The following is a 13,156-nucleotide window of genomic DNA, read 5'->3' on the forward strand; positions in this document are numbered from 1 at the left end:
CACGCACACACACCACAAATAAGTTTATGCCTCTCATATGCAACAAAGAGACAAAATAAAAAATAATCTAGTGCTTCTTGATCTATTCAGCATCCAAATTTGTTTAACAATAGAAAGAGCCAATAAGCCCTTCTGGATCCTTTGCAATTGATACCCTCCCCACTTTTTCTTTTTCCACAAATCAGTCCAAACGTGTCTGATTTCCATTAAAAAGCCACAAAAAAGTAACACTAAAGGGTTTCTAAGGACTAGACCCCTTCGTCCTTTTGTTTAGAGATCGCTTTTGTCGCCTTTATGTACAGCAAAATACTTGTTTCTCCTTTCATGTCCTGGCAAGGATTTTGTGTGTGTGGCAGCAGGGGTGGGGGTAGGAACCTGTATTGCACATAATTTTTTACTAAGTTTGGGTCAGACAGAGGACTTTTTAAAGCAACTGAGCAGGGGTGAGCTTTTCGCATTGAACCTGTTTTTAGAAACTCCATGCCTCGTAGGTAGGATGAGAAGCGTTTGGTAAAAGGATTTCTTAAAAGTTAGAACAGAAGTTGTTTTCAAAAGACAATGTGCCGATTGAACAAAAGCTACTCTCAAAGGGCTGGTTACCTAAAAGGAGACAATTCTCCTTCAAGCTCTTAAAAAAAAAAAAAAAAACCAAAACAAAAAACCATTGCTCTATAAATTCTAACTCTACCTGGTTAGAAATCTAAACGCAAACAAATTTTCAGTATACATACAAATCATTATGCATGGCTTTTAACTCAGGAGGGCTGAAAAAAACCAAACCATTAAAAACAAATTAGTTTTCTTTTTAAATAAGGGACCGTCAGTTTTCCTTGCACTAAAAACTTTTCCCTAAGCACGTTCACCCTTGTTTTATCCCCCATATCTTGACTTTAAACATTTCAGTTTTACCCTTTCACTGGCTATTTTGTCTATCTGACAATAGCACTGTTAAAAAGAAAATTTTTATTCATGATTATTGTTAATCTTTAGTTCTGAGCACTATTGTGAGTGCATGTGAGTCTTTCAAAGTGGGGTCACTCCATGGCTGTTCTTTTTTTAAATTATTATTATTATTATTACTACTACTATTATTATACATTCTGCTCACACACAGGTAGGGGGTTGCAAAGCCGACTCGTATTTTGCGTGGTCGGCTTTGGGCAAGTGCTGGGGCTTCTTGTAAAGTCCGCTACTTGCAATCACGCTGGCTGGTTTTCTCCGAGTCCTCTTCTTTAGCCTCCGGCTGCAAACGCTTTGCCAGGACTGGAAGGTCTTGGAGGTCCAGATCCACATGCCGCTGGTAATCCCCACAACCAGCAACATGAAGACTTTGACCATGAAAATCTCCACCACCGGGATAGAGTGGCTCATTGAGCAGTCCAGGTGTTTGGTCTGGTTGTTCACCTTGCACTTCTGCTGCATGGCCAAGACTTTCCAGTAATCCATGTTCAGCCTCTCATAAAAATAGCAAGCAATGACACAAGTAGCCGGCACCGTATACAAGACCGAGAAGACCCCGATCCTGACCATGAGTTTCTCCAGCTTGTCCGTGTTTTCCCCACCAGTTTTCATCACCCTCCTGATGTGGAACAGAGCTACAAAGCCAGAGAGGATGAAGGAGGTGCCTATGATTAGGTAGCAAGCCAGAGGGACCAGCACAAATCCGGTCAAGGCATTCACATCCATGCTTCCCACGTAACACAAGCCTGTCAGCTCATCCCCAGCCACCCTCCGCATCACCAAGATCATGATAGTCTTCACGGCTGGGATGGCCCAGGCTGCCAAGTGGAAGTAGCTACTGTTGGCTTCAATGGCCTCGTGACCCCATTTCTTCCCAGCGGCCAGGAACCAAGTCAATGTCAAGATCACCCACCACAAGGAGCTGGCCATGCCAAAGTAATAGAGCACAAGGAAGACAAGAGTGCACCCGGTGCTCTCCAAGCCCTCCTGGATGACGTAGAGCTGTCCACTGTCGCGGTCGCAGGCAATGCTCTCGGCACCAGAGAAGAGGCGGATGATGTACCCCACCGAGTAGACGCAGTAGCACATGGACAAGAAGATGATGGGCCTTTCGGGATACTTGAAGCGCTGGGGGTCTATCAGGAAGGTGAGGACGGTGAAAGCGCTGGAGAAGAAGCAGAGGATGGACCAGACAGCGATCCAGATGACGGCAAACTGCTTGTCATGGCGGCTCCAGTAGACGTCGACCCCGGCGGTGCAGAGCGGGGCGCAGGAAGCGCTCTTCTCCACGTGGTGGAACTTGCCGGGGTTCTCGCAAGTGGCCCTCCCCAGGCCGTCCTTGTGTTGCTGCTGCAGGTCGTGGCTGGCGCTCTGGGGCCTCTGGGGCCGGAACATGGGGGGCAGGATGCTGGAGCCCCTGGGGGGCTCCTCGGAGCCGTTGTTGGGTGCTTCCATGCATAGGTAGTTGGGGTCGTTCTTGTTGGGCAGCTTGCTGCAGTCCAGGGAGTCGGGCCACTTGAAGGTGAATTGTTCCATGATGGGTGAGCACTTGAAGCGGGCCTGTTCACACATCACCCGGCAAGCGGGGATGGGCGTGGAGACCTGTTCCGTGCACATGGGGGCGTAGAGGGAGCAGAGGAAGAACTTGAGGTGCCCGTGGCAGCCGTACTCCACCAGGGGGGCAAACTCATGGAGCTGAATGGCTGCTTCGCGCTGGTCCTCGTGCCCCATCAGGTTGGGCATCCGAGTCATGTTGTAGCCGATGTCCTTGCACATGGGGATCTCGATGGGCTGGCACCTCCCGTCCCCAGCCCGGTCGATGTCGATGGAGCTGATGCCGAAGCAGGAGCAGACCAGGTGCAAGACAATGCCCAGAGTCCGACGGGAGTTCCTCCGCGCTGCGCCCATGCTGGCCGACGCTGCGCCACGACCCACCGCGCTCTTGGCTCCCGCGTCTCGGAAAATGCCTGGAAAGAAGGCTGCTTCTGTTGGCGGCGGCGGCTGGTGTCAAACCAGCTCTTCCGAAGCCCCTTCCCCGGCCACCGTCGCTCCCAACTTTCGCCAGGAGCCCCCCCAGAAGGGGACAGGCCCGATCCACTCGACGTGGGGCAGCAGCATAGCAGCCCCTTCTCAACCTCCCACCCCAAAAGAAAGCGAAATAGCGTCTTTCAACTCCGGTTAAGAGCTTCGCATCCGAACAGCGGAGGTCTTCCGGCCAAAGTCCATCCTGGTCAGTTTCCAAACTCCATAGGGCAAAAGCGGTGGCGGCGCCGGGAAGAAGGAAAGACTCGGGAGAGAAGGACCCTCTCGCCGTTTCAGCCCTCCCCACCCCCTCCGCAACCAAACTTACTGCACCAAGGAGAGAAAGCTTAAGTTGTGGGGGCTTGCCGTTTCTTTTTAAGTCCTTGCAAGGGGTCTCTTGGCGACAGGCGCTCTTTCCTCCATCTCCTCCGACCACGATCGCAGGAACGGTGGGTGCCCCCTTGCTTGCAAAGTTCCTTGTTCAAACGGAAAGGGAAAAAAGGGGAAATCCCAGCGATCAGTGCACCTCCAGCGCACACATGTCCCCAAAGCGGCGTGGAAGCTTCTCTTTCTCCTCGGTCTGTAGCTTCTTCTTCCTCTCTCTCTCTCTCTCTCCGATTTGTGCCTCGGACGATCCCACCTCTCCACACTTTTCGCTCGCTCGCTCCCCTCCCTCCTTCCCCCAGGAGGCGGGTCTTGCGCGCCGACGAGAGGCGGGGAGGAGGCAGATCCGATTGCAACGGGAAGGCGAGCTCTGAAGCGCCGTGGCGAGGAGAGCTTGTCGGCGGGGGTTGGCGGGGGGGAGCGCACCGAATCTCCTTCCGCAATACGCGCGCACCGTCCCTGGGTCGGATATTTTTCCCCTCCACCCAAAGCGAGAGGTCGGCGGGGTGCAGAGATGCGTGCGTAAAAGCGCCCGCTCTCTCTCTCTTTCTCAGAAGGCTAACTCCTGGGGTTTGCAGCAGCTGTGCTTGGAGGAGGCGTTTACAGCCCAGGATACTCTCTCACGCGCGCGCACACACCACACACACACAGCCTAGGATCCGCCTTCCCTGCGACACTCACTTTGCATGAGAAAAGGTGAAACTGACACGGTGATTACTTTCCAATCATTCGGAACGCCTTTCAAAAGAAAAGCGGGGTGCGCGGTGGGAGAACCGCTGCAAAGACCCTGGAGGTCGTCCCTCGATCAGTGCCGATGTTTTTAAAGTTTCTTTTTCGTCTCTCCTCTCTTAAACATCTCCCCCACCATCGATCTCTCCTTCGCTCTCTTGAAACTTCTCATACTCTCTCTGCCTCTCCTCCCCGCCCAGTCTTACTTCTGTTCCTCCTCATTTGTTGTAACAAACAAGTTTCTGGTTGGGATTTTTAAAGTTGCTTTTGAAACCTCAGAGTCATATTTTGTTGTTCGAAGGAGTTCGAAAGGGGGTGTATGGTTCTCGCGCGCCCCCTTTTATCCATACAACATTCTTTCGAGGTAGGGTAGGCTGAGAGATAGTGCCTGGCCAACAGCCTTCCGGGGATTTTCGTGGCTGAGTGGGCAATTCCTCTCTCGAACACCTATGCCACCTCTAAAAGACGCTGTTCTCTTAACTTTTCTTAATTTTTGAAACGGATTGGGGAGGAAATCCAACTTCTTTTGGTAAATGCAGGAAGGAGGCTTTGGGATGGCACACAATTGTTCCTTGAGGTTATTATCGTTTTATTTTTATTCTTTTACATATGGGACCTGGTTGCTGTGTGGGGTTCTCGTGGCCAGCCAGGCCCCTTTTCAGGCTACTCCATTCCAGCCTGCTGGCTTTTCATCCTCTCTTCCAGCCTTCTGTAACCACTGAACATACTCAGTCCACATTTGGGGGTATTTTTCCCCCCATCAATGGTTCCCCCTCCCCCTTTGTACTTCTGCAAACTTTGGAATCCCCACTCCCACCGTTCTAAGTGTGGTACTGCTTTGGCTACATAAGGATGTAGAGTTTGCTATATTCTATTATTATCTTGTTAATCTATTTAGGGATAGAGTGCCATCAGTGAGTATGGCACTTTGAAGAAGGTCTGTGCCCAGAGGAGAATACAGTATAAAATCTGACACAGGGGAGACCACAGTGGAGAGTGAAGCATGGTGAGGCATACAAGGGAAAAATATAAAAACGGTCTATCTCCTGGCCCATCTAGCCCAGAACTCACATGTGCCAAAGTGAAGCCTCTGGGAAGCCCATAAGCAGGATATGAGCACAAAAACACTCTCTGTCCTTATGGGCTTAGTGTGGTTCCAGGTCCTTTCAGTGCAACATGAGGATGGTTTGTGTGAAATGAACAAAATCAATGACTTTCTCCATAATTACCACCTGTGAAGGCTACTGGAGTATAGGAGAGACTGTCAGGCAGGAAGCCTCTAGTTCAGATATCATCAGACAGAAACTCACTTTGTGGACTGAGGCAAGCCAATCTCTCTCTCCTGGCCTCAGTATTCCCATTCTGCAATATGGGGTCAATATTACTGGCCTTTTTTGCAGGGGGGTTCTAAGGATTTTAAAAAGAGATTACACACACACACACACACACACACACACACATTTGATGTCCCCTTTCAGGGCAAAACTCCCCCCCCCCCCAAGTGACTCACATGCAGAAATAAAGCATAAAATGGAAGCAGTCTATTCCCAATAAAACAGAAGCTATTAAAGCATCTGTTTAAAAACCATTTCACAGCCTGGTACAGCATTCAATACAAAACCAAATTTAACAATTTGGAAGAGGCAATTTTAGAACCAGCTGCTGTATAAACCATTAAAAAAAAAATATGCGCAACCTCTCAGCTAAACTTAGGTCAAAATTAATGGCTTTTCAAGTCCTGTTTAAAAAACAGAGTGAAGCCGAAAAAATATATCACAAGTATGAGGCTACCATTACAAAGGCCCTGTCACTAGTGCCCTGCTCTTGATCAATCACTGTTTCTGTTTTGTCTTTTGGAGAGATTTTGTAGATGACCTTGAAAAAAATCTTGATGTAATATCACAATTAATAGCATATTAAAAACAACCACTCCATACCTGAGAAGGCTGAGTTACAAAAACAAGTATATAACATTGATATAACATGCACAACCTTTTTCCAATGCCTACAACAACCATATACGGGAGGTCACAATTATTATTCCCATATTGCAGATGGGAATGTTGAGGCTGGGTGCAAGTAGCTCAGGGGGTTCTCTATCCTAGTGAAGATGAAATCTGAAGCAGTCCCTTCTTAACTACAAAGTTGCATCAGGTGAGTCCCAGTGTCGAGGCTAGAAACCAATAGCACATGCAACTTTAGGGATATGGGGCACAGTCTGATTTCCTAATAAGTTCTGAAGTGTGAGGTGCTGCCTGAGTGAGTAGGAAATGTACTCTGGGCATCCTTAACCTTGTTTTACATTCCTGGGCTTAACCCAGCCACTGCAGAACAGGTCCAGTCCTTGCAAACCTTGCCTGTAATGAAGTACTTCTAATAATGGTCTTGCTTTCCAAAATATGAGATGCTTGGTGTTAATTCTGGATCAAAATTACACCCTTGCCAAGGGACTGAAGCATTTCCATCTGCCGGTGCCTCAGATAAGTTTGAATGTGTTGCTTGCAAATTGGTTAAAGGGGAGGACACCACTTCATACATTCACAAGAAACTCCTATCTATTCTCACTAATTCTGATGCTCTGAAAACAGGTTTTGAAACAAGCTCTACAGCTAAGCCCTGCATGTGTTAAATTAAGCCCCTCTTAGAATTCTTATATTTTGGGGTGGGGGTGGAGGGAAGGCGAGGAGAAGGATGATCTTGAAGAGAGGTGGGGGTGGTTGCTCAAAAGGGGATTGAGTTGGGCGCATTTTATTGCCAGGGCCATAAATGTCTGGCTGAGAAGCTTGTAAAAATCCAGTTGGCCGGGAGTCTTCAGCCCCATCTGTTTACAAAATGTAAGCTTTGATTGTGAGCTGAGAGCCAAAAGCATCTTTCATACAGAGACCAAAAGTCAAAAACAGAACCACACGGGGCTTATGTGACTTTAAGTTAAATCCCCTAAAATATCATGCGGCAAAGTGGAAAATTCCCTCCCAGTAAGCTGTAAGGTACAGGAGGGCTGGTTTTCTCCACCCTGGAGGAGATTTAGGCTGCAATTCTAGGGATACTGACCTGGGAGAGAGCCCCATTGAACTCATTGCCAGTTACATGTGAGTAAAGATGCATAAGATCACAATGTAATTGTGTTTCCCTCTGCATGTTACCTGGAAGTGTTACTGCTGCCCCAATTGCTTGAGTCTAAGAGTGCAATCCTGTGCATGTCTACACAGACGTGGACGCGGGTGGCGCTGTGGGTTAAACCACAGAGCCTAGGACTTGCCGATCAGAAGATCGGTCGTTCGAATCCCCATGATGGGGTGGGCTCCTGTTGCTCGGTCCCTGCTCCTGCCAACTTAGCAGTTCGAAAGCACATCAAAGTGCAAGTAGATAAATAGGTACTGCTCTGGCGGGAAGGTAAACGGCATTTCCGTGTGCTGCTCTGGTTTGCCAGAAGCAGCTTAGTCATGCTGGCCACATGACCCGGAAGCTGTACGCCGGCTCCCTCGGCAAATAAAGCGAGATGAGCGCCGCAACCCCAGAGTCATCCACGACTGGACCTAATGGTTAGGCGTCCCTTTACCTTTAACAGTGCAATCCTGTGCATGTTTACATAGACGTAAAGCCCACAGAGCTCAACTGGGCACCTAGGGTTGCATCCTTAGAGTGTGACAGTGACAGCAAACCCCGCAATGATTGGAGGCTTCAGCACAAATTCAGTTTGCCACCGGGGGTGGGGGGGTGGGTTGTGTGTGTGCTACACTAACCTTTCTTGCCTCAAAAACATCACACATACGGTAGATATCACACACAAATCTTGAAACGGTGCAGTGCGACAGGTTAGGAAGTCTTTTTTAGGCCCGGTGGGTGAGTTATAATTCTCTAATGCAGATCTGAGGGCCACATTCCCTTCAGAGGAACTTTCTGGTGGTGGGGGGAGCACATCCCAGTGGTGGGCAGGGCCAGAGTTAAAAAGTGGGCAAAGCAATCAAGTGGGCAGAGCAATCAATTACAGTCATACCTCGGGTTGAATATGCTTCAGGTTGAGCGCTTTCGGGTTGTGCTCTGCGGCAACCCGGAAGTAATGGAGCACGTTACTTCTGGGTTTCACCGCTCGTGCATGCGCAGACGCTCAAAATGATGTCATGTGCATGCGCAGAAGCGGCGAAAAGCGACACATACATGCGCAGACGTGCCTTCGCTAGTTACGTTTGTTTCTGGATGGGAACGGGGCTCCAGAACGGATCCTGTTCACATCCCAAGGTACCACTGTACTCGTATACCCCTTTCTAGCCTCCATCTGGGTACGCATGATCAGAATTCAAGGACATAGAGTCCAGGGGTCAGCAAACTTTTTCAGCAGGGGGCCGGTCCATTGTCCCTCAAACCTTGTGGGGGACCGTACTATATTTTGTAAAACAATAATAAAAAATGAACGAATTCCTATGCCCCCCAAATAACCCAGAGATGCATTTTAAATAAAAGCACACATTCTACTCATGTAAAAACACGCTGATTCCCAGACCATCTGTGGGCCAGATTTAGAAGGCGATTGGGCCGGATCTGTCCCCCGGCCTTAGTTTGCCTACCCATGACCCATCACATAGGTAGACCATCCAGACAAAACAACAACAACTCAAGGAGAGGACAAAATAGGGCTAGTGAGGGGCATTTTCCAAATTTTTAAACTGGAAAAACTAGTCACGGGCTGTGGATTCCCCATTTAGAACCCTCTTTCTATTTTTTTCCTATTCCCTCCCCAGGTCATTCCATCTCTGGCTAGTCCCTCCCTGCAGATGAAGTTGTTCAGCCTGATGGCAGGTTTGCCACCTCACTGTTTCCCAGGTAGATGTTTAAAGCTGCAGGTGCAATATCCATATGCTTATGTTTGCTGCATGAAACGTCGGTGTAACGTCGGTGTTTTCTGTGGCAAATGCTGAGTGCCCAGCTGCCCTTAGTCAATTGTCCCACTTTGACACGGACTTCAGAGCTGGGCTCTTTTGTGCAGACACCCTTTGTGGAACGGTACAATATCCCCAGTCAGAATCACGCACAAGCACACACAGTTCGCTTCCTTGCTTGGACATTCATTCCTTATGTTTCTTCGGCTCTGTATCTCTAACAATCTGCCATTACAAATTGATCTGCCAAAGTGGTGGAAAGAGAGACTCAACTGCATTGATTTTTTTGTTGAAAAGAAGAGAAAAGAAAGAAAAAGAGAAGGTATTGCTCAAATGGGAAAAGAGAAGGCACAGATACAACTTAGGGTGATCTCTTGTGCTGAACTACCTTACATTGCTAAAGTTGTGTGTGAGCTTTGAGCATCAAAGGAGCTTTTATCAGGCAGCTACTAACGTTTTTGCTGCTGAATGGTTCCACGGGACTCAAAATCATCCACACTCCTATGCAAACGCCCGGGTGTTTTCAGGCAGAAGCACCATCCAAACAAGTTTGCCTCAACATCTCCATCTGCTTCAATAGCAGCTGGACATTTTTAGTCTATAAAATGAGACTGGGGAACCTTTGGCCCTCCCAGTGCTGTTGGACTTCAACTCCCAGTAGCCCTAAGCCAGCAGGATCAATGGCGAGGGGTGATCGGAATGGCAGTTCAGCATCACCTGGAGGGCACACGTTGGCTACCCCTGCTATGGAGACCTGCAAGTGTCCAATTCCAATGGAACATACATTTATAGAAATAGCTGGAGGCAGCAGTGCTTCTCTGCTGGAACCTACAGGAGGGGAGAGGGCTCTTTGTGCTCGGATCCTGCTGGAAGTATGCTACACTAGATAGACCATTGGCCTGATCCAGCAAGCTCTTATGTTCCTAAGCAAACAAATCTCCTGAAAATGAAGGCGGTATTTCTGCATGAATAGTGGTTTAATATATAGATATAATCACCTATAATTTAAACACTGGCTTGTTTCCTGAATGGTCTCCCGGTAGATTCAGTAGCTCTTGTGGAAAAGGCTAGATTGGTTTAAAGGACCCTGGTTTTCACTTCCAGACCGTCTCCTTATTGATGTCCCTGACTTGCTCGCATGAGGTTTCCAGGGAGGCTGGACACGAGGACTGGTTTATCGAGCATTCATTCTGATTCGCTGGCAGCAAGATGAGATGGTATTGCCCTCTGCAATTATTACCCCTCGCTTTCCAATGCGTTTCCCCACTACTTTCCTTAATCGTGAGAAGTCTAGTGTAGGGGAGGAGAAGAGGGTTTGTTGATGAGTCGGACATGACTAAACGACTAAACAACAACAAGAAGCACCCTTTTCCTAGCTTCCACTTCTTAACTCTGTTTTTCAGTTTGTAAACATAAATATAGCAAACACTCCCCATATACCCCCACCCCACAAGAAACACCCCATGCATCTACAGTGGAAATAATATAGTCAAACATTAAGTAATTTTGTAAATAGTTTAGAATTGTTTCCATGAGTTAGGTGTCTTCTGTTCTCCATCTTTGCAGACTGTCCCAGAGTGAGCTATGGGTGAGGGGACAACATTGTCCTTCCCAGTGTACTGAATAAACATGTGCCATGCACCCTTTGTTGACCTTTTTCTGTGGACACTTTTGAGATTTATTTGAGGACCTTTAATTTTGATTTTTAAGTCGGGGGGATCATCAGGGAAGCTAGGCCACCCTTTGGTGATTCGGTATGGAAGGAGTCTGCATCGGAGTGGATTTATGAAGAATTTCTCTTCTTTGTTAAGCCAGGCGTGTTTTCCTTAGAATTGGTATGCGCCCTGAATCTTCCTCCACTCGGCTCAGTTGGGGGTGGTGGAACAGTGGATGGGAAGCATTCCGAAGAGCCCCTCTCCCCTTTTTGAAGCGAAATCCAAATGACACTCAAGTCAAACATGTACAGCGTGCCCCGGTATGCTGCAGCCACCACCAGAATACCCAAAATTGCTTATTAAATAAAAACTCAATTAAAATTAAAAGAATACCAAAATGGGTTCCACCCCCCCCCCCCATATATCGAGACGGAGATTGCTTACAATTTTTTTCTAAGTATGGACAATCTCTATTCTTCTATGAGGTTTCTTGGGGGATGGGTTGCCCCCCCCCTGAAAGCTAATGGGGAATATGTGAAATATTCGCAGGATCCGATCCTTTGCCAGAGTGCTGTCTTTTAACTGATCTCTCCCCCCCCCCCTCGTTTGAAATCGGGCTGTTCTCAGGATGGTGTTTATTAGAGCTAACATTTCCATCCCCTCTTTAGATCGTTCCTTCTCTCTTTCTCCCTCCCACCAAGTTTCTGCAAATTTCAGGCGAGAAAAAAGCAGCAGCACAAACAACTTGCTCGGATTGGCTTCCATTTAAAGGAGTGTGCACTGAGGAGGAGGAGGAGGAGGAGGTGGAAAAAGACACAGAAACCTAGTAAATAGAACATGATGTTAGAGTGGAAGAAAGGATGACAGACCAACCGACCAAAGGACAGAAAGACGATGAGAAATCAGCAACTGGAAAAGAACCCTGTAACTAATAAATGAAAAGACTCTTTTGATGGCTCCAGCTGAAAAGATATTTTATTTTTTCAGCCCCTATTTTTCCTCTCTCTCTTACCCCCTGCGTGTGGGATTTGTATGGAGCAGGCAGGCACCCCTGCTGCTCGGCCCTGGCTGGTCTCCGGCCCCCCTCTGGCAAATGTTATGGAGAATTGGGAAAGAATTTTATGCCTGTCTTTTCCCTGGGCTCTTTTTTTCCCTTTTGTCTTCTTTGAAGAATGACTTTAGACATTTTATTTACATATTTAACCATGGATGAAAGGGGAGTCGGTGGGGGTGGGAGGGAGAGAGAAAGCATTTGGTCCGTTGTGGGAATAGTGATATCTTTAAATTAATGGAAATCTTATTAGGGCTCTAAAAATTTGAAGCAAAGGTTTTTAATGAAACTTTGTAATTAAACATGATTTCAAATAACGTGCCAGCTAAGGCCACAGATATGCCTCTCCACGCTGTTCCTGCCACCCCAGTCTCTTCCTCCCTGCCAGCCTCCCCACCCCCAGAAAAAAAATTGCACAGAGGCAACACAGATTCCTCAAAATTCCCTTCCTGGAGCAAAAAGAGTCCAGCCTCACCCCTTTCCCCAACCCAAAGAATATTGCATATTGTAACTGGATGTGTAACTAAATCTTTTCACAGCAAGAAAAGACAGAACGTGAACACAGCCAAGTTTAATGGTGTAATCTACAGTGGTGAAAGTATAATAAAAGACTTTGATATGTATAATGCGGGGGGGAATCAAAGTTATAGCTCCTTTATCCATGTAATGTTCAATGGAAATTTAAGGTACTAGGCTAGGTGGTTGCAGTTTTATGCCTTGGTAAAATGTGATTAAAGGAAGCTCAAGATATTCTTCTGGGTGATTTTAGCAGGGGGGAAACAGGGACTTGAAGGAGGAGTTCAAAGACAATTAACCTGTCACAAATTTTGAAGCAGACCACTGGTTATGATGACAGTGCAATTATAGGGAAAGGGATGCATAAAAATTCTACAGGTATTTTTAATTCCCCCCTTCTCTTTAACAACATTTACATCCCGCTTAATTAAAAACAAACAAACCCATAAGTGGCTGGTATAAAATGATACGAAACATCAGTTACAAATAGCAATAAAAGATGACTTTTAAACCAAAACATAGAAAAAATCAACAGAGTTTAAAAATAAAGCTTCACCATAAAATTACATGGCTTGTGTCAACTTTTAGCAGCTGCCAGAAACAGAACAATGATTGTGCCTGCATAATATCAAGAGGCAGGGAGTTCCAGAGATTAGGTGCTGCCACAATGAAAGAGGAAAATCTTGCAGAACAGACACTAAGAGGCACTTGCAAAAGGGTTCAAGTGGGCAGATATGGGGTAAAGTGATCCTTCCAAGTTTACTAGTCCCAAGCTGCTGAAGGGTTTATATCCCGACACCTTGAATCTGGCCTGGTAGTTCTGTTGAAGAAGAAATGTCTGTTGTGCCAATTCCATTAAGGTCCTTTCCAAGTTTACTCTAAGGAAGTACCAAATGTATCAGGGCTGTCCTCCTGCATCACCAACCCCATTATGTTTAGAGGATGCTGTGATGTGGTTGTCC

At 47.2% G+C, this 13,156-nt stretch overlaps 1 protein-coding gene across 1 annotated transcript; it reads right to left on the reverse strand.

Moving 5' to 3' along the window:
- Window positions 1-339: 339 nt before the first annotated feature.
- Window positions 340-3,989, reverse strand: FZD10 (frizzled class receptor 10). Its single transcript, XM_079956779.1, has one exon. It carries the CDS (start codon window positions 2,866-2,868, stop codon window positions 1,105-1,107), a length of 1,764 nt encoding a protein of 587 aa, XP_079812905.1. The 5' UTR covers window positions 2,869-3,989; the 3' UTR covers window positions 340-1,104.
- Window positions 3,990-13,156: the final 9,167 nt, after the last annotated feature.

Source organism: Podarcis cretensis (genome assembly GCF_951804945.1).
Source record: "Podarcis cretensis genome assembly, chromosome: 16".
NCBI classification, from domain to species: Eukaryota; Metazoa; Chordata; class Lepidosauria; order Squamata; family Lacertidae; genus Podarcis; species Podarcis cretensis.

Bases quoted from the DNA above. Each gene is read 5' to 3' on its own strand.
- FZD10 (XM_079956779.1), bottom strand. From the start codon at position 2,868: ATGGGCGCAGCGCGGAGGAACTCCCGTCGGACTCTGGGCATTGTCTTG.